The sequence below is a fragment of the Lactuca sativa genome, chromosome 3 (assembly GCF_002870075.4).
Source record: "Lactuca sativa cultivar Salinas chromosome 3, Lsat_Salinas_v11, whole genome shotgun sequence".
In the NCBI taxonomy this organism is placed as follows: domain Eukaryota; kingdom Viridiplantae; phylum Streptophyta; class Magnoliopsida; order Asterales; family Asteraceae; genus Lactuca; species Lactuca sativa.
Genome location: NC_056625.2, coordinates 313,136,003 through 313,156,798, shown reverse-complemented (window position 1 = coordinate 313,156,798; position 20,796 = coordinate 313,136,003). Strand labels below are relative to the sequence as shown.

The 20,796-nt window shown below is 40.3% G+C and overlaps 1 protein-coding gene and 1 pseudogene across 1 annotated transcript; both read right to left on the bottom strand.

The window, feature by feature from the left end:
• Window positions 1-12,912: 12,912 nt before the first annotated feature.
• On the bottom strand, window positions 12,913-20,278 carry LOC111907544 (glutamate--tRNA ligase, cytoplasmic-like; annotated as a pseudogene).
• On the bottom strand, window positions 13,263-17,844 carry LOC128132710 (uncharacterized). The gene is made up of 2 exons (XM_052769613.1): window positions 16,477-17,844; window positions 13,263-15,666 (listed from the first exon to the last, which is right to left on the bottom strand). The coding sequence occupies exon 2, from the start codon at window positions 15,163-15,165 to the stop codon at window positions 14,164-14,166; it is 1,002 nt and encodes a 333-aa protein (XP_052625573.1). The 5' UTR covers window positions 15,166-15,666; window positions 16,477-17,844; the 3' UTR covers window positions 13,263-14,163.
• Window positions 20,279-20,796: the final 518 nt, after the last annotated feature.

Below are 20,796 nucleotides of genomic sequence, written 5' to 3'. Positions count from 1 at the left end.
ATAAGAAATGTCAAGATCCCATGTAACACGTGTTCACCACGAACTCTCGTATGTCCCTCCTCAGAATACTCAGATACCGACTCATACGTGTCTACTCGGTAGACACGTGCTCAGGGCAGAACATCGCCCTCTCATGGAACATCCTGGTGATCACAGTAACAGACTCAGTACCCTGCTTCAGGGTCAAAAACTCCTGGGCCAATTGCTCCCTCTCCACCGGGAGAACGTACTCATCACGGAACATGGCGGTAATAAGGAAAATAGTTTTGAAAGTAGTCTTCTACCAAAACCCGACTGTTTTGAAAGTAGTCTTCTACCAAGACCCGACTGTTTTGAAAGTACGCATCTCTGTAAATGAGATGGTTTTTCCCTGTTTAACTATTAGTATAAAACTAAAGTATACCTCATCTTTTATGTGTATAAGTCACAATATACAGGTAATAAGGAAAATAGTTATCTATATCAAATATATCCTACCTCGTCGTTCATGTGAATATGTCACAAAGTAAAGGAAGAAAATAGCATAATAACTTAAGTACGATCCTTTTCCACTAGGATAATTAACAGTGCTAAATTAAGACATCCGTAGATGTACATTTACCTTTGTTGCTAACAGCTGGGTGTAGGAATAGTTAATCCCTTAAAGTATACCTGTAATGGTATCAACCGTAGGCATCCGTAGATGTTCATTATCCTCTATAGCTAACAGTGGCTATAGGAATGGTTAGTCCCTCAAAGTATCCTTTGGCACTAGGATGTAAATTCCAATCTATCTCGTCCATTGTGTGATTGAGTCACAAGATAAAGATAAGGAGGGGAAATGTGTGACAGTATCTACACATATAATATGTAGTAGTAACCCATCATATATTATCTATGTAACAATATTCATGTAAACGTACTTATGTAAGCGTATCTATGTAAATGTACTCATGTAAGCGTATCTATGTAAACGTACTCATGTATCATGTAAGCATATGTGAACGTACTCATGTAAGCGTACCTTTGTAAATCTACTCATGTAAGTGTATCTATGTAAACGTACTCATGTATCATGTAATGTACTAGTATAGACTCATGAATGAACTAACTCTTGTGTGATTCCTTGTACTTGGAATGGTAAGTGGTATCTCTTAACTAAATCTATAATAGTTACTAACCATGTACGTGTATAACCTGAAGTAATGCCTTTGCTACCCAACGGTACTGAACTGACTAAGGAAAACTCTTATGTCTCTATATGTATACATGATATATAATTGCTTGTTAAACGACCTTCGGACGAATACCCGATACCCTACCAGACCCCATCCCAACGAGAAGAAGGAAATAAAGCGGGTTAGCCTGCCTAAGTCCTTTAAACATTAATTATATAACTATACATATACTGGAATGCAATTGACAATATAAAAGTATATAAGGAGTTTTGTAAAAACCTTTAAAAGAAATTTAATACCTAAGCAGAGATCGACTTGATGTCAATTTATAAAATGGTTTGAAAGTATTTGATTGATAACAACAATTTAAGTATAAAGGAACCTTTGTTTAACCCACAAATGTAATAGGGTTTGAAATGAAACATACTGTGTTTAATAAACAGTTTAATAAAGTGTTTTAAACACTTAAAAACGTTCAAGATAAACATTTGATGAAAACTGATTGGGAAAACAGTTAACGTAAGGTAAAGTCATTTGCATGTTTAATTATTAATCACATGTGATTGATATAATAAATAATCATGATTCAACTTGTATCCCCCCTCATAAAGCATTTATAAACATTTGAAAACATTTAAAAGGTTAATTCAAGGGGTATGAACTCACCTGCAGTGAGTGGATCGGAAGGAAGTGTCGGACCAGTGCTTGGTGTCAAGTGAAGACTCAGACACACACAATAATCCTAAATACATATGAAGACATATGTATTTATTCAATTAGTGATTTTACCACTAATTAAACATGTATAAACATCCTATTGCGAGGAAAACACTTTGGTCAAGTGCTAGGAGGCTATCAGGTTGCAACAAAGGAGTGCAAAGCATCATACGGGAGTTTATGGTCCAAAGACCATGTGTGTTGGAGTTTACGGCCCAAGGGAGTAAGCTCCTGGTCGTAAACTCTCAGTTGGGTCTCTAAATGATGCTCAAAGCTATTACAACTTAAGTGGTTAAGTGCTTCAAAGCTTAAACAAGTGTTTGGGTGGGTTTAAGGCCCTAAAATGGCCTTGCTTAATGTTGACGGCCCTGTGACCACTCCCCCATGAGTTTACAGTCGTAGACTCATGGTAAGGAGTACCATTTCATGAATCTTGGTCCTTCGGTCCATGGTGTAATGTTCTATGTTAAAAATCAAGGCTTACTAGAGTGTTAGGGCATCCTTATAACTCCTTTGAGGAGTTCACGGCCTTGGGACCAAACCCCATGGAGATTACGACCGTAATCTCCCATGGAAGGGTGTTTTTGGTGATTTCAAGTCCCGAATTTAACTAGGAACTAATCTAAGCTAGTGTCCAAGGCTTTAGGAGAATTTAAAGCACCATTTGGCCCTATTGTTTGGAGTTCACGGTCCAAGAACTCCTTGGGCCGTGAACACCTTACTCTTGGTGTTCCAAGGGTGTTTTCTAGTCCTAAACACATTAGGTTACAAGTCCAAACTAGTTTCATTGCTCAAGGAAAGGACTAGGGCATCATTTGACCCCTAAAGAAGGGTTTACGGTCCAAGAACTCCTTGGGCAGTAAACTCTTTAATCTAGTTGTTTTCCTATGATTTCTACTGTTTTAAGCACATAAGAAGCTTTACAACACACTAGGATAGAAGTACTCACTTTCCGGGACGAAAGTCCGAAGATCCTTGAGAGAGAATTCGGCTTTTCTCTAGTTGGAAATGTAACTAATGAATAAATATGGCTCAAAATCCTATATATACTCCTGGGATTTTTGGCAGAAAATATTTTATTCTCGCAATGAACTCTAATATCATAGAGTTTTGGAATAATAGAGTTGCACAATACCCTATTGCATCATCTCTCCTGATATCTCCTTAAGTGTAATTCCTGAAATACTCAAACTTATACTAAAAGTCTGGAAATTTACTGTAACTGTTCTAACTTCTATTGACTGGATATGGTTTGTAGAGAATGGAAATTTCGGGTTGCCACATGTATATTGCACTATATATATTGCTTACAAAGTACAAGGTAACATAATTTAAATACAACAATATGATCTTATCAACTAGAGGTAGATAACACCTTTGTTGATTTGTTAGACTTATCGTTAATACCCCACCCCCGGTCAAGCTGGAAGGTGGTGGTCCAACACACAGGTTGGATCTAAAGTGTTCAAAGAGAGGACGAGGAAGGCTTTTGGTAGAAAGATCTGCCACGATGTGTGTAGTAGGAATGAACCAAGTGTACAATTTGCCAGAAGTAACCGTCTTACGAAATGATAGTCAATATCAATGTGTTTGGCATGCTTATGAGCAACTGGGTTTTGACTCAGAAAAATGGCACTCTTGTCTGAATATAATAAGGATAGTGGAGAAATGGGAATATGAAGCTCATGCAAGATTTGAGTAATCCAAATAAGTTCAGACGTCATGTTTGCCATAACTCGATATTTTGATTCATAACTAGAACGTGACACGGTAGGTTGCTTTTTAGCACTGCAAGAAACGATGTTACCACCAAGAAAGATCGAATAGCCATACGTGGAGCGTCGAGTGTCAGTGCATCGAGCACAGTCTGCATCAGAGTAAGCAACAATATGAATAGTAGGTGCCTGCTTGTAAGTAAGGCCATTAACCACAGTGCCTTTTACATACCGTAAAATTCATTCGACAGCTTGGAAATGAGCCATGGTTGGTGCTTGCAGGAATTGACTGACCTGGTTTACAACATAAGAAAGATCAGGTCGAGTAATGGTTAAATATTGCAAGGCACCAACTAAAGAGCGATAAAGAGTTTGATCATGAAATGGTTCTCCAGAAGCAATAAATGGCTCAGATGTGGCAAGAGGAGTGTAAACTGGTTTCCTATCTAATAAACCGACACAAGCTAGTATATCCAGTGCATACTTTGTTTGAGTAGGAAATAATCCATCTGAAGTATAAAGCACCTCAATACCCATGAAATAGCTGAACTGACCCAAATATTTGATAGCAAATTCTTTATGAAGATGGGTGATAAATGTAGTGATAGACTCACTGCTATTGCCCGGGAGAATGATATCGTCGACATAAACCAGAAGAAAAAGAAGAAGAGAACCTTGTTTAAACATGAACAAGGACAGATCAGCACGACCACACGTGAACCCAACTTGAAGAAGAAAGGAGCTAAGATGTTGGAACGAAGCTCTTGGAGCTTGCTTCAAACCATACAAAGCCTTTTTGAGACGACATACATGAGTTGGGTAGGTGGAATCAATGAACCCGGGCGGTTGCTCCATGAAAACGGTCGCTTAGGTGGCCATTGAGAAAGGCATAGTTGATATCAAGTTAGTGGAGGGGCCAATTTTTGTAACGCCCCGTTCTAAGAGTAATCATTCATGGATCCCCGGGATCAAGAGTAAGGGCGTTTTGGTCTTTTATAGGCAATGGGTTTTATTCACGAAGGATTCAAACCGGTGTATGTTGATAGAAGCATAGGGCTTCTCGCCACTTCGCGTGGATATAAAGTTTGTCGTAAACGGGCTTAGAATAAAGAAGTTATGACATTTTGAAGATATTGTCATTTATAGCCCTTAATGGGAAAAGTTGATGAGAAAGGCCATGCATGAGAATGAGACACGCTTGGGTACGCCCAGCGTAATTGGGTAAATGAACGCGGGTCTCTGGGGGCGTACGCCCAGCGTACTGGATGTACGCCCAACGTACGTCCAAAGTCTTTAAACCCTAATTTGAGGGTGAGCCACTATATATAGAACATTATGGCTTCAACCCTAGACCCCATATCAGCCTCCCTAACCTCAGAAGAAACCCTAGAACGTTCCAACCTCCATTTCTAGAGATCTTTACCTTGGAAAGCTCATCTTGGTGGTTTAAGCTTGGAATAGGAAAAGAAGAAGTGGTCAAGGAAGGAGTTGGGTGGCTGGAGCTCATAGATCTGGGAAGGCATCATCTTCTGGAGCCCTTTTGAGGTATAAAATCTCTTGCTTCACACTTATTTTGTGTGGATCTTGGTGTTGTGAAGTTTTGACATCAATTCTTGTCCCACAGACCCCAAAATGATGCATGATGTGAGTTGGTCGAGATTAGCTGTCCTTTCAAACCTTAGGAGAGGTCTTGAGCATGAAAAATAAGGTCCCAATGGCTTTGGTTGTCTCATGTATGATGTAGGTGGGTCTTAATGGATTAAGACCTTAAGTTAAGAGCTTTATGGACGTCCCAAGTGATAAAGTTTGAGACTTTATGGATCCTAGGCATGTTTGGTCGATAGATCTGAAGTTTGGGCTTAAGAGCTTAAGCCATTAAGGACTTATGAGGACTTTTAGTTCAGCGAGTTTACGCCCCGCGTAAAGTGATGTACGCCCTGCGTACTCACCATTCTGCCTGTACGCTTAGCGTACATGGGGGGTACGCCCCGTGTACTCTGTCTGTATGGATCATGAGTTTTGGACCGTGGTTTGGGGCATGTTTGGGTATTTGGGCCATAGTGGGCCGTTAGAAATCATATTATATGGACCAAGGGATATATTGTGGGCTTAGGATAAGGCCCATTAAGGGATTGGGCCCAATGTAGCAATTTGGGCCATTAGTGGGTCACTAGTGGGCTTGATAAGCTTACCTAGTGTTGGGACATTCATATTCTGGTATTGGGCTTTAGTCATGGACCAGTTTACGTTAAGGGTAAAATGGTCAATTTACCCTTGGAAGGATATTGTGCTTGGGCTAATGGTTATTTTGCTACCTTGGATAGTTCGGGATTCTTGGTGAGACGGTGGTTCGGTCATCTGCTTCTTCAGTTCAGAGTTTCGGCAGTTGCGAGGTGAGTTATCCTCACTATATCGACAGGGTCTAAGGCATCAAGGTCGGCCCTTTATCGAATTGTAATCCAGGTATCGTTGTTATGTTATTGCTTTGCTATGTTTGCATCCTGGTAGTTAGGATGGTATATGTTAGAGACCTGGTTAAGGTCGGTATCTTGGTATATAGGATGATGCTATGCTAGTGACCGGTTAGGTCGGTATCCTGGTTATGCTATGTTATATGATCTGCTAGATCGGTTTGATTGGATGTCAATTGTTATATGATTGTATGTTTATGTGCACATGGTTGTTGGACTGGGGTTGGGTTGAGGTGGGTCCTGCTTTGTGCTGTAGGCCAGCATACCCAGGGCGGACCAGTTATCCCGAAGGTCTAGCGAGCGGTCCGGATAGGCTGTAGTCCCCAAGAGGGCGGACCAGACGTGTCGAGGCTCGGAGAGTGGACCAGGACGACTGAAGGCCCGGTACGGGCAGACCAGTCATACTGTAGACTTAGAGAGAGTGTACCAGGTGGATTGAAGGCCCGGTGTGGGCGGACCAATCACACTGTAGACTCGAGATACATGGTTAGACTCGGAGGGTGGACCAGGTGGACTGTAGGCCCGGTGCGGCAGACCAGTCACACAGTAGACCCGAAGTGCATGGCTGTTCTGCGTTCTGTTGCGATGGAATGTTATGTGTATGGTATATGTGGTTGGTATTTAGGAGGTATCTCATTAAGCTTTCGGGCTTACAGTTGTGGTTTAAATGTTTTAGGTACTTCAGGAGATCGTGGCAAGGCAAAGGCATGATTGTACCGCTCCTCATGTTTTATGCGATTATGATGTGGTTCTGGAAAATACTCTGATAATAAATGTATGGAAAACCTTTTTGTAATAACTTTATGAAATTGGGTTGTTTTTGAAAAGTTTAAATTGGTTGGAATTTTTAGAGCGTTACAATTTTGATGTACAACAATAGATAAGATAATGCTAACAACGGAAGCTTTAACAACAGGATTGAAGGTGTGTGAAAAATCGATACCCGAAAGTTGATTAAAGCATTGAGCCATTAAGCGAGCTTTATATCGATCGATAGAACCGTCAAAGTGATACTTTGTGCGAAAGACCCATTTGGAACTGACGATGTTGGAGGCAGTGGTTCGGGGTACAAGTGTAACAACGTGAATTTCCAAAACAATTTTTCATTTTTAAAACATAATTTCATTCATAAGAAATGTCAAGATCCCATGTAACACGTGTTCTCCACGAACTCTCGTATGTCCCTCCTCAGAATACTCAGATACCGACTCATACGTGTCTACTCGGTAGACACGTGCTCAGGGCAGAACATCGCCCTCTCCTGGAACATCCTGGTGATCACAGTAACAGACTCAGTACCCTGCTTGAGGGTCAAAAACTCCTGGGCCAATTGCCCCCTCTCCACCGGGAGAACGTACTCATCACGGAACATGGCGGTGAACCTCTCCCAGGTCACCGCAACAAGCTCAACAGGTGAATAGTGTGCTGTAACAAACTTCCACCAGTCCTTCACTCCCAAGCAAAGCTGGTTCAGCGCGAACTGAACCCTCAGATGTTGCGGACATGAACACGTATAGAAACATCCCTCAATATCATAAACCCATCTCATCATAGCAATCGGATCCTGCGTCCCATCAAACTCTGGTGGCTTCGTGTTGCTGAACTCTCGGAACACCAACGAATCACCACCCTGAGGTCTGGTAGCAGCAACAGCTGCGGTAACTGCAGCCTCAGTAACTGTTGCATATCTCTCATCAAAAGTCTCAATTAGCATGGTCTTAATAGACCCGAACATCTCTGGAATCTCTACGCGGATGGCAGCAACCACCTCCTCATGAATCAACCTGCGGATCTCCTTATCACTAACACCACTGCTCTCAGGTGTGTGGCGTGTCCCAACCATGATGTCTCTCTGAAATACAACACAAAATATCAGAGGCTCGCTCGAGTGTACAAAAACTCGATATCCCATTCCTACTCGATCCCTGGTACCCTAAGGATTCTTACTTGGGTTGTGCACTAATCCGGTGTTTTCAGTAGTACGGGCCCAATACTACTGTCCACACCGGATCAATATTCACACCAAGTCCTCCTCCTTGGATTCCAAATCCCAAGTAATCTACTCTCACTATGCATAGTCTACTCTCTAGCAGATCTCTCATAGCTCCTCACTGCTATCTACTCACTCTCAATCATCCCTAGCAGCAAAACCCCTAGGCTAAGGCATCACAAATTAGGCCACTCTAGTCCTAATAAGAATACCTAGCCTACTCTAGCATGCATAACATATTATCTCATATCTCATAACACATAATATAAGGGTATTTTAGGAAATCACCGTTCGGGCGCTGGCTGATCGTGCACACTGCTCTGCTCTGCTCTTTTCAAAACTTTTACTCTTTGAGAAAAGTTTTGTGATTTTTATTTGAAAATCTCTCAAATCCTCAGTTTGAGTTTAGATACGCCCAAAGGTGCACCCGAATCCCTCAAACCAAGGCTCTGATACCAACTTGTAACACCGTAAATTTTCAAACATTTTTTCGCATTTTAAAACATATTTTCATTCATAAACATTATAAAATCTCATCGTTTCACATATCAATCCATATAACAAAAACCAAGATCATAATGTATAAACTCTCCTCATGTGTGTACTGATCATGGCGGCGCCTTCCCGCGATCCTCACTGGTACCTGAAACACATAACACCAAACACTGTAAGCATAAATGCTTAGTGAGTTCCCAAAATACCACATGCAACACATATTAGCCACTCGAGGCTATAACTCTGTATGACCCTCTGGTCAAAGTGACTTAGTGGGACCCTCCAGTCCCATAACTCTGTGGACCCTCTGGTCCTAACTCTGTGGACCATTCGGTCCTAACTCTGTAAACTCTGAATCACATATAGCACAGAATCACATATATAACACATAGCATACAATATACTCTGTCACATAACTCTAATTACCACTCTAGGTAAAGTAAAGTGAGAAGACTCACCTCGGGTAACTCGGTAAACCTCGAACTCTGAAATACTGCACTAGCCTCCGCCTAATCACATAATTAATTACTCTAATTAATACAACTTCTAAAGGCTAGGCTAACCCCTCTCTATAAGTTCTCTAAGAAGGGTAAAAGACCATTCTACCCCTCTAATGGCTCATAAGTCCAAACACTAACTAAACCCTAAAAGTCAACAAAAGTCAAGGGTCAAACTTTGACCCGAATCGTTGAGTGTACTTGTGTGACTCGGCGAGTACATGCGTGTCCTCTTCGCCCCTGGTCCTCACTCGACTTGTTGAGTCAACCCTACACTCAATGGGTTATCACATGTTGCGAATCGTGAGACAACCCTACTCGATTCGTCGAGTCCCTTATGGGCTCGACGAGTTCCTCCCATGACAACACTCATCTGACCTCTTGAGGTCAGATCTGCTTCTCTAATCTATAGATCTAACTTCCCCATGATCAATAAACACGTAAAGGTCGAATCTTGCTACACATGCAATGCTACCAAAGCTTATTTTGGTGAAATCCCTTCTAACATGGCAACCTATGTCCATTTCCTCCATAGAACCACAAAAAGCAGCATGGTTTAGGCTCTCTGGACCTCAAAAGGTCCAGATCTAGAGTTTAGCACTCAATGGGACACTATACTCATCTAAACAAGCCATAAAAGGGTATAGAAAACCCTAAATTGAATGCTCTTAAGCAAAACAGAAAGATAGGATCGAATAGCTACCTCAAACTTGAAGATCTAAGCTGAAAACCCACTGAAATGCAATCCTCTTGACCTCCCCTTGCTCGAAACACTTTCTCCTTTGCAAAATCACACCAAAAATGATAAAAAAAAAGGTTCAAACTCTCTCACAGCTCGCTCACAATCGCTAGGGTATCTCTCTCCGTACTGGTAGCCGCAAATGGAGGCCATAAAGGCCTTTAAATAGGGCACAGACCCCGAGAATTAGGGTTTCCATCCACAGCGCAGACTCGTTGAGTCCACCCTTTCTAACTCGTCGAGTCCGTTCATTAATCCAGTCAGCAATCGTGGTCCTACTCGACGAGTCTACGGCTCTACTCATCGAGTCCCTCCCTTTTTCTCAAAAATAAAATGATAAAATATAATACCTGGAAATCCGGATGTTACATGAACCTTAAGTGGTCTAACTGACACGACATGCAATTAAATGAGTAAGGTTAGAGTTTAGAATTTCAATTTTAAATGGGTAAGGTTAAGGTTTAGAATTTCAACTTGAATATGACTCTAAAATGAATTGTTTATTTATATGCAAGTTTTTTGAATTTTTTAGATATTCAAGTTTTTTGAATTCTCTAAGTGAATCATTCGGTAATGCTGAAACCATTTGGCTATCAAGGTCAAGACTTCATGGTGTTCTCTAAAAGGAAAAATGGATGAAAACACCAATAGGCTCAATCAAATCAACATCACATGGTGTTCTTTAAAAGGGTTTATAAATCTCATAAACATTATTTTCCAAATCAAATTCAAAGTATTATTGATGATGATCTACAAGGAGATTTTAATTTGATTGCATGACATCTAGATAAAACAAAACCATCATTAGGTGTTAAGCCGATATGTTATTATTTCGGCCCCGATTTTATTTAACATGTTGGGTTGGATTGGAAAACTTTCAATCGGTTTAACTAGACAACTCGTGTGGGTTATAGTTTTCAACATGTTACCCTAAGAAATAGGTTGAACTCAAACTTAACTTAGCCTAACTTATTGTTACCCCTAATCATAACACATCATATTTCAAGGGAAGTGAATTATTAACCCCATTTGGAATAAGTATGAGATGGACATGCATTTTTTTAGGAAGGGGAGGGAGAGGGTTGGCAATTTATTTATGTTTTATATGATTGTACACCACAACCTTGTAAAACATAAATTGTTGTGTATTGAAAAAAACTGTTGTATACGAATCAACTCTCATTCAATGACCCGGTGGCAAAGTTAATAGAACTAAAATGGCTATTGTTTATTAAAGCCTTAAATGAGTATCATTTAGGTCAATGTTTTGAAAACCAGACCGGTCTTCTTACCGGTTCGATGGTTCAACCGGTTGGACCAAAGACCAAAAAACTGGATTACGTCATTATTACATAATAATTAAATATATCATTATAATAAATATACAATATATAAAAATCCATCTAAAACTAAAATACCAATAAAATTTAAATAAAAAAACTTATGTTCGATTATTACTTTTTACTTTATAACAGAGGTGAAACAAAAAAGTATTTTAAAATAGTCATTAATGATTAAACGCCTATTCATTTATGTAAATAATTAATTAAAAATAAAAATAATATAATTAAAAAAATAAGAAAGAGATGAAAAAGATGTATTGAATGTAGTATTTTTTGTGGGAAGAGAAGTCACACATGCTTAGAAAGATAAACATTGGGTGTAAACCTGCTGCTTACTCTCGGTGTAAACCGGATTTAGTCATAAAAAAATAGTTCTACATATTGAGTTGGTTTTTTGTTGGTTATATCCGGTTTTTACCGGTTCATTAACAAGTGGTTTTTTCGGTATAACAAACCGTTATCAAGGCCAATCCGGTTTTCAGAACTATGATTTAGACACATTTAATGATATGAATTGTATGTTTCAGCTCTTACTCAGTTATGCAAACTAAAAGAAGGAATATTCATGTAAAGTTCCTCGTATATAACATCAAGCAACATCGGCAATACGTTGTTTAATTACCCATTCAGTTTTCAGTTCTTCATCAACCTTAAAGTATATTACCACCGACTCCTCATTTTGTGTGAGCTTATCTGGGTAAGCAGTGGCGGAGCCAGGCTCAAAGCAAAGGGGTATCCTAATTTTTTTCGTAGGTATCACCACAACTACTGAGCATGGGGCGGCTCGGGTTAGTTTTTCCTAAAACCGAACCCAAAACCAACAGCCTCAGTTTTGAAAATTTTAAACCAAACCGAACCCAATACCATTGATTTGGTTTTTCGGTTTTCAATTTGTACTTGGGTTTTCTGGTTTGGTTTTGGTTTTAAACCCAAACCTTAATCGAATCGCTAGCTAACTTCAAGTATTGTTATATAAACATGAAGTTGAAGTATCTTTTGATACTTCAATCGATGTGGACTTAAAGTAGATATCAAATAAAGCATGATGATAACATAAAGTAGATATCAAATAAAGCATGATGATAACAAGCTTATATAATAGATGAAAATAACTAAGTTTGTATATGTTTGGCGATGTGGGATAGAATAGTTGGGAAAATAAAAGAATAGAATAGTTGGAAAAATAAAAGATATGTAAACAAATAATTTGTAAGGAGCAAAAATTGATCCTGAGACCTTTATTTCATTAAACCAACATCTTAACCAGTAGATTAACTATTTATTTATGCTTATAAGTGAAGGGGTGCGTATATATACACTACATAAAACGATTTTTTTCTAAAGAATTTACACTACCAAATTTTTTTTGGGGGTATCTCGGGCTACCCCGGGATACCCCTTGGATCCGCCCCTGTGGGTAAGGGGAAGACAAAGGAACCAAAAAAGTATAAAAGCACTCAGTAACAAAATCATCTATTCTAGATTTCTACAATTCTGTTATGCCTTTAATTTATTGTATGTATATTAACTTGTTTTAGATAACTAAAAATCATCAATGATATATCCACAACAACTCAACATAAGCAATGAGTCCAGAATAGCGTTCATACACTTATCAGTTATCAGGTTGCTTAAAGAGTTATATCATATTTACAAGCCTTTTCAAACACTCCCTAAGTTGTTTATTACAGAGGAGTAGAAGATGAGAATGTTTAACCAACATGCAAGCCAATACTCTTTTTGAAATTAAGAATTAATTAATTTGAAGAAAGAATAAATATAGCAAAAGTAAGCAACTCCAATATTAAAAAGGGCAACGAAAAGACAATTAGTCCCAAAATCTTGTAATCCATCCATGTTTACTAACTAACAGATGATTATCCCAAAAAGGAAAGTTTTGATGAGATAGAATATTTATTTGGTTGCAGTTTGCCTGCCATTTGGAACAACAAAGATGACAATGGGCTTTAAAGGAGTTATGAAAGGAACATCGCATCTGAAGTAGCCTTTCCTCTCCAACTGCAATATGTCTCCACGCTTCAGTCTTCTCATATTTGAATCCCTAACACCCCCAATCTCTTTCTTTGTATCCCTGTTCAACACTGGAATAAAATCCTCTTCTTTTTTCATCTACATCAAAAACACACAATTAATTATTTTTTTTTTTATTTTTGATTAATTGGTTAACAAATGCCAATATTTAAACAAAAAGTTCAATTGTCATCGTACAATGAGTGAGATGGCAAACGGGCAACAAGCTGTGCCGCTAAGCCTTTTTGAATGGTAAAACTAATTCTTTTAAAGACTACATCCGAAGATCTAGGAGATATAACATTACTATGCATGATTCGTTGTACTCTTTTAAGAAGTTCTACCGCATCCGGTGCAAGGAAACCAAACGTATCAAATGCAAATGGTATGAACACTTGTTGATTTTCCATGCACGATCTCTCATGTTTGGTGACTTTGCTTGTGGCTGCTTTTAAAGCAGCATGTCCCACTGTGAAACCCCCAGTCCTCAGGCCCACGAGAGGGGATACCCCTGTAAGATCGACACATGCGTGTTTTCCTCCGACCTATCCAAAAATCAAAATGTCAGCCGGTCTGAGGGTTGACCTTCCTTCTGTCGGGTCAGTCAAGAAATTAACAGGTGCCTCTTTCTTAGCGGAAACCCCGGCGCGCTTAAATATGTCAAATAAAACATCCCTAACCATATCGTGCCTGTATTTGAACCTCGAGAGTTCTTTACAGTGAACTGCATGCTCTCCAAAAGAGTCCAAACACGCTTTGCGACACACATGACATATCTCGTCAGCTGGGAAAATGGGAATCATGAGTCGATATTTGAGAATAGTACGATACTCCACGGGAGACATGTGTTGGCCAAGACCATAAATAGGGATAGCCAAAAGAAAATCTTGAGAATGTGGTGCACGTAAGCACTGGAAAACCGCTTTCTGCCGAGCCGTCATGTCGAAATGCATTTCCATATCTTGGACAATTTTACGAAAAAGGGCACTCGCCAGTGTATTCTGGGATTTAGGAGGGGGGGGGGGGGGCGGTGTCTTTAGTAGTAAAATTGTTAAGGTCAAATTCTGGAAGCTTGTTGCGAAGAGCTGCCAAGGCACAATCATAATCAGAATCCATACCATGTATACCGCTATCCCGTAAGATATGGTCTTGCAATACCCAAGATTGGGCCCTTGAGGCAACAAAAGCATAGGAGGTAGCCTCTACTGCCGAGTATAAACCCAAACCCCCAAACCTAATGGGTAAGGAAGCAATTCGCCATTGTATGTCACCAAAGAAAGGGCCCCCACAAACCACAATGTCCTCAATCGCCACGCGCAATCCATTGTCAAAGAATATTGCCGCCTCTTCCATGTGAACGGGTTGGCACGTCCTCAACCCAAAGAAAAGCTTAGCAACACCCATACAAGACCGAAGAAGAAGGAGCTCACTCTGGAGGTCAGACAATTGTGGAAGAAGGCGCATCAAATTCACAGCGATTACAGCTCTCTTTATGGCTAGGCTGTGAATGAAACTAACATCTCTACTAACAGCTCCCCCAAGAAGTTTCACCCCAAAAGGCAGCCTCCCAATGTCTGCCGAAAATAGCCCCTCCCGTAACTTCCTACCATCACACGAGGGCCAAAAGAGCTCGGTTTTCTTGATATTCAGCTGAAGGCCCAATTTTGGGCCAATCACCGTAATGATGTCCAATGCTTTGGTCACCTCCTCCGAATCTCCGATAAGTGTGCCATCATCCAAGTACCAGGCATGGAGAAGAAGCTTGCAATTGTCTCTAATTTTATGCAAGAGCGGGTGCAACACAATGGCAAAGAGAAGTGGTCCCAAGGGATCTCCTTGTTGAACCCCAGTAGAAGACCTGATATGTGTGTTGCCTAGATATAACCTTGCTGCTTGACCATATAGGAATTCGACCCACAAGGAAATAGATGGACACCTCAATCTGACCTCATCAAGTAACGCGGATCTGTCAACAAGGTTAAAGGCATTAGAGAAGTCCACAGTAAGCATGGAGAGAGATTTGTCATCGTGGCGCTCACTCAACAACCTATTGGCGCTATGTAAAATGCCCTCAGCGCCACCCGACACCTCGATTCCGAACTAAAAATCAGTGAGATATTTGACCATTTCTTTACCAACCCCTTTCATGGCCAACTTGGAAACCAAAAGTCTCCATATAGTACCTACTGCAATAGATCGTATTCTCTTGTCAGGGTTTAAGAGCGGCGTGAGAGGAGCAGAGGCAACAAATTATGACAAGCTCGAAGGGCATCTTCCTCCTAGCCATAGATTAACCACAGAAGTAATAGCACGTAGGAGGTCTTTGGCTATAGTGTAACAAACGAAAAATTCAAACCAAATTAAATTTTTCAAAAACGACCCGATCTCTTTAAATTATTACAAAAAGGTTTACAACACAATTTATTTAGACTATTCCCAGAATCACATCACAACATAAACATGAAGAGCGGTACGATCATGCCTTTGCCTTGCCACGGTCTCTTGAAGAACCTGAAAAACATAAAACCACAACTGTAAGCCCGAAAGCTTAGTGAGATATCCCTAGAATACCAACCACATATATCATACACGCATAACATGCCATATCATATCCGATCACAGAACAACCATGCACTTCGGGTCTACTGTGTGACTGGTCCGCCGCACCGGCCAACAGTCCACTTGGTCCACCCTCCGAGTCTAGTCATATACATCGAGTCTGCAGTGTGATTGGTCCGCCCGTACCGGGCCTTTAATCCCCCTGGTCCACTCTCTGAGTCTACAGTATGACTGGTCCGCCCGCACCAGGCCTTCAGTCGGCCTGGTCCACTCTCTGAGTCTACAGTATGACTGGTCCGCCCGCACCGGGCCTTCAGTCAGCCTGGTCCACCCTCCGAGCCTCGGCACGTTTGGTCCGCCCTCTTGGATCCGGACCGCTCGCTGGGCCTTCGGAACAACCGGTCCGCCCTGGGTATCTTGGCCTACAACACAAAGCAGGACCCGCCTCAACCCAACTCCAGTCCAAACAACCATGTGCATATAATCATACAGTCATATAACAATTCACAGTCAACAAGCCAATCAAACAGATCACATAACATATCATTATCCTAATCAGGATACCGACCTATCCGGTCACTAGCATAACATCACCCTACATATCAGGATACCGACCTTAACCAGGTTTCTAACATATACCATCCTAGCTACCAGGATGCAACATATCAAAGCAATAACATAACAACAAACACCCGGATCTCAATCCGATAAAGGGCCGACCTTGGTGCCTTAGACCCTGTTGATATAGTGAGGATAACTCACCTCGAAACTGCCGACTGAACAGATAATCCAAGCTGCTCCGATCATTGATACGATCTCCACCACTGGCCAACCACCAAAACACTGAACTCAAAACAATATCCAACAATTACCAAAATGCCCCTGGAAGTCAACTGGTCAACCCTTGGCTGACTCTATTCGCCGAGTCAACCCGATGACTCGCCGAGTCCCCATGCTCAGAACTTTTCCCCAATCCGCGACTCAACTCGCCGAGTCACCCCGAGACTCGCCGAGTCCAACAACTCTGAGTCCCTTCACACTCGACTCACCGAGTCATCCATTGACTCACTGATTCATAACTCAACCCGAAAAAAGGACAGGTCCTCACGACCAGACTCGCCGAGTCCAAGAACAGACTCGCCGAGTCCAAGGCTATCTTCAACCTACTCGCCGAGTTGTTCTTCCAATTCGCCGAGTTCTAAACCATCTTCAAGCAACTCACCGAGTACACCCTTATGACTCGCCGAGTGCCTCTAGATCTCATTCCAAACATAACCTTCCAGGCCATGCAATTGATTCAAAACGTAGATCTAGCCTCCTACAACCCATCCATCATGTAAAGTGGCGAACTTTACGTGAATCCAAAGAGATCTAGGCATTTTACACTTTAGGGTTTAGGTTTGGGACAAGATAGCTTCGCCAATCACTTATCAACAGGGACTTTATGCATTTTTGGATCATCACTACTCCAGATCTGAGTTGGCATCCTCAGATCCGTCTTCCAATCCCGAAATAGCTCATGAAATACTCCAAAAACCCCAAAATAACCACCATGGATGACAATAAGGGAAAAAGGGCTCAAGACAGAGGATTCTTACCCCAAAGATGAGCCTAAACTGATGTAGACTTCAGATCCACAAGCCCATTGGTGCTATCCTCGAATTCCTCCAACTTCTCTTCACAAATTCCTTCTTCCAAGCTTCAATCCTCTCAATAATGGAGTTTCTCACGATTAGGGTTTCCTCTGGAACACTCAGGGGAAATAGAGGCTGAAAAGAAGGCATATCATTCTTTAAATAGGGTGCAAACCCCGAAGATTAGGGTTTTCTTCACCCAGCATCAACTCGCCGAGTCCAGCCGCCGACTCGCCGAGTTGGCCACTTAACACGCGACCAGAATCGCGACTCTACTCGCTGAGTCCACCCATGGACTCGCCGAGTTGCCCTTATACATTTTCACTTTGAACCCTGAACTTACACTCCTGAACTTGGGATGTTACATATAGCCGAACCTTCTCCACAAAGGGTAAATTATAAGTAAGTTCCACATTTTCAGTCATGATAATGACAAGGGGCATTTATGTCTTTTCACACACAACACAAGAAATGGATATGCTACAGTTTATATCAATTATCATACCTTCTTTTTCGTGATTAGGTATCCAAACTCCACAAGAGTTAATGGAACAAGCTCGTTAGTGTGAGGCAACCATGTGAGTTTCAGTTTCGTGGTCTTAAACGATCCATCAAGATGCAAAACCCCAATTAACTCGGTCACATTTCCTTTTTTGTCCTTGTTGATTTCTCTAACAATCGCATTTCCCCAGTCCATCAACGTAATTTCCTCGTTAGGGGATATGGCCTTGGCATCGGCTTGTTCTATCCAAATCTTATTTGTGAAAGTGGTGGTTTTATCCCCTGCAGCTGCGTATTTCTTGTGCTTTGGTATGACACGCACAAATGGCTTGTGGGGCCCATCTAATAAAGTCAACAAGACACGGTTTTCTTCAAGGATTGCAGTGTGTTGGGGGCAAACAGGGTCAATCATTTTTTTGTTAATGTTCCAGAGTTTGTCCCATTCCATAACATTCAGATTCATTGATGCTCCCTATGAAAAATGAATATTAAGATTTTGTTGTTATTTTAAGAAAATGAAAATATAAGTTAACTGAAATCATCAAATTTTGTTAAAAAAAATTGTATTGCAAATTTCCATTCCATTCAATGATTAAGGGGTGAAAAATTAACAAAACAGAAAGAATCGGAATCGGAATCACGTTGTTTAGGATTGGTCCATTCCATTCCAACACGAAACAAACATTCCATTCCATTCCTTCTCAATTCCATATATATATATATATATATATATATATATATATATATATATATATATATATATATATATATATATATATATATATATATATATACTTCCCTGGTCAAGTATAAAGTGTATCAAAGCCTGAATTTGTAAACCTCTGCGCACAATTCCTTGGACAGTTGGAAAACGAGCATCATCCCATCCATCAACCTTGTTGTTTTCAACAAACCAAAGCAACTTCCGTTTACTTAAAACAGTATAAACCATATTCACCCTGCTAAACTCATATATATGAACTTTCCTAAGCCCCATATCCTCTTGAATCCTTGAATACTGAGGATTTCTGTCATGATACTCATTGGATCTCAACATGTGTGTAATCCCTTCAATAGAGTCGACAAAAGGACATGCAAAATCATACGTCGGATATATTTTATACTTTGATCCGACTCGGTGATGTGGAATCGGATTACACCGATAGTAAGTCGGGTCCCTCATTGATCCATTGTTATCGGTTATGTCCAACTTACCCCGTAAGCAACATTGAACTCCCATTTCTGTCCCCATAATCATCTCGTTCCATAGCTTGAGGTTTTCATCGACACTCTGATTCCGACACTTTGATTCTATTTTCTTCTCTCGCTCGTATTTCACCTGTTCTTTGGGGGTGTCGTCGATGTATGCTTTCCCTTCTTTAATCAACTTCTCAGCCATTTCCATGAGATTCGGAAAGTAATCGGAAGTATATGTGATTTTTTCATAGTTGATTCCCAATGTCGCGATATCTATTAAAATATTATCAACAAATTCGTTGCTTTCTTTTGCAGGATTTGTGTCATCAAACCGTAGGAATATTTCTGAGTAAAATATTGGTTCAATAAAGCCGCTTTTGCATGGCCTATGTGGAGATAGCCACTTGGTTCAGGTGCAAATCTCAAACAAACTTTTCCCATTTCAGCATATGGAAGATCCACTTCAGGGCGATTGGAATTAACAATTTCTTTGACATTTGTTGAAGAACTGGGCTTTGATGACTCTTTTTTCTTTGAGACAGCAGATTCCATATCTTTAAAGAAAAAAGCATTGTTTATCCACCAGAATATATATCATAAATAACTTGATGTACTTGTATATATGTGTATAAACAATAAGGGGATTTAAGAGGAACCCAAGAAAAGTGACTGTTGATGGAGTTTCAAGTAGTATAAGCAGACATGTACACATCTACAACTCTACAAGGGAAAAAAAAGACATGTACGCATCTACAAAAACACAGTTTTTACAAACACGCCATTGGAGTCCAAGAACCCAAGTTTTACAAAGGATTTGGCCGCAGGGAGTAAAAATTCAAGCAAAAAAACAACCACTATAAGAAGAACAACGACGACAGTAGGAGAAATTGAAGTTCGAACCTTAAAACTTATTTGCTGAAATCGAACGATAGGAGGAGAAATCGAAGATCGAATTTCGATCAGCAAATAGATGCACGACGGTAAAAGAGGGAAGCGGCGACGATACTGGTGGTTGGAGGCGGCGAGCGCACTGGCGGACGGAGGTGGCGACGGCACTGTCGGACAGCGACGGCGTAAGGATGGAGTCGATTGAGGGAGGATGGCGTTGCTGAAGACTTGAAGAAATGACTTTTTTTTTTTAAGTTAAAAAGGGAGTCCCAAACACACCCTATACCTCGTGCACCAAGGTAAAAGAAAGAAGCATCATAGAATCGAAGGGATTAATTTCACGTACAAAGCACAAAAACGAAATACAACTGAATAATTGACATCTATTTATATTAAAATTAAAATCCTATTCTAATACCAAAGTTAAAAACATCCGTCTATAATCAAAAGTTTTTTTAAAATATCCCTGTTCAATTCTTCCTCCACTCTAATAAAAGACTACAACTATTAACACGTGGCATTTCCTCACCCAAGTCAATCTATTTTTCCCGCCTATTTTGCAAAGTGATGTTCCAAAATTGCCCTTATAGTCATTTATCATTACTTGTCTTGTCTGTGTATCTCATTCCGTTTTTTTTTAGGAATTTAATGAAAGAAATAAATGTTAATTCAAACAATATTCCGAAGTTAATAGATCAAATGATATTCTACCTTGGTTTCCCTAAAAATCTGCATACAAATCTATAAATTAAATAAGATAAATTAAAATCTCTTAACAAATGGATAGATAAATACATTTAAAGAATTTATATCTTTATTTCTTAAGATCAGACCAATATATTACTTATTTTTTGGTAACTTG